At 64.3% G+C, this 597-nt stretch overlaps 1 protein-coding gene across 1 annotated transcript in view; it reads left to right on the forward strand.

The window, feature by feature from the left end:
• Positions 1-597, forward strand: part of HUWE1 (HECT, UBA and WWE domain containing 1, E3 ubiquitin protein ligase) — a 47,620-nt gene that overhangs the window by 21,042 nt on the left and 25,981 nt on the right. Inside the window, exon 35 of the mRNA XM_010571512.1 lies at positions 138-532. Coding sequence (XP_010569814.1) covers positions 138-532 — 395 coding nt within the window. The remainder of the gene's footprint in view (positions 1-137; positions 533-597) is intronic.

Below are 597 nucleotides of genomic sequence, written 5' to 3' on the forward strand. Positions count from 1 at the left end.
AATATTGGGGGGATTTGGGGCTGGGGGGGAAGATCTGGGGGCCCTGGGGGAGTTTTAAGAGGCCATGGAGGGGGTCAGAGGAGCCACAGGGGGTTGCTAGGCTTTTGGGGGACTCACCACAACCCACATCCTCGCAGCCCCAGAGCCAACGTCGGAGGAGGAAGCCTCGGCAGCCCCATCCTCATCCTCCCCTTCCCCGTCCTCCACCTCCCCCTCCCCTGAGGATCCCTCGGGATGGTCGGAAGCTCCGGTGCGAGGTCTGGCAGAAGAAGCGGTACCGGCGGTTCTCCGAGCGTGCGTCAGTATGTTGGGGGTACCAGTAGACCCCGATACTCTTCATGCCACTCTCCGTCTCTGCCTTCGTCTCACCCGACACCACAAGCACGCCCTCCTCTTCGCCGAGCTCCGCAGCACCCGCACCATCCTGGGGCTCACCCAGAGCTCCGGCTTCACCGGCTTCACCCCTCTTGTCACCCTCCTTTTCCGGCACATTATCGAGGATCCCTGCACCCTACGGCACACCATGGAGAAGGTGCTGGGGGTGGGCCTTGGGGATGAAAGGGTGGGGGGGCTTGGGGGGCTGGGGACGAGGGGATC

Source organism: Haliaeetus leucocephalus, unplaced genomic scaffold (genome assembly GCF_000737465.1).
Source record: "Haliaeetus leucocephalus isolate CR32 unplaced genomic scaffold, Haliaeetus_leucocephalus-4.0 Scaffold337, whole genome shotgun sequence".
In the NCBI taxonomy this organism is placed as follows: domain Eukaryota; kingdom Metazoa; phylum Chordata; class Aves; order Accipitriformes; family Accipitridae; genus Haliaeetus; species Haliaeetus leucocephalus.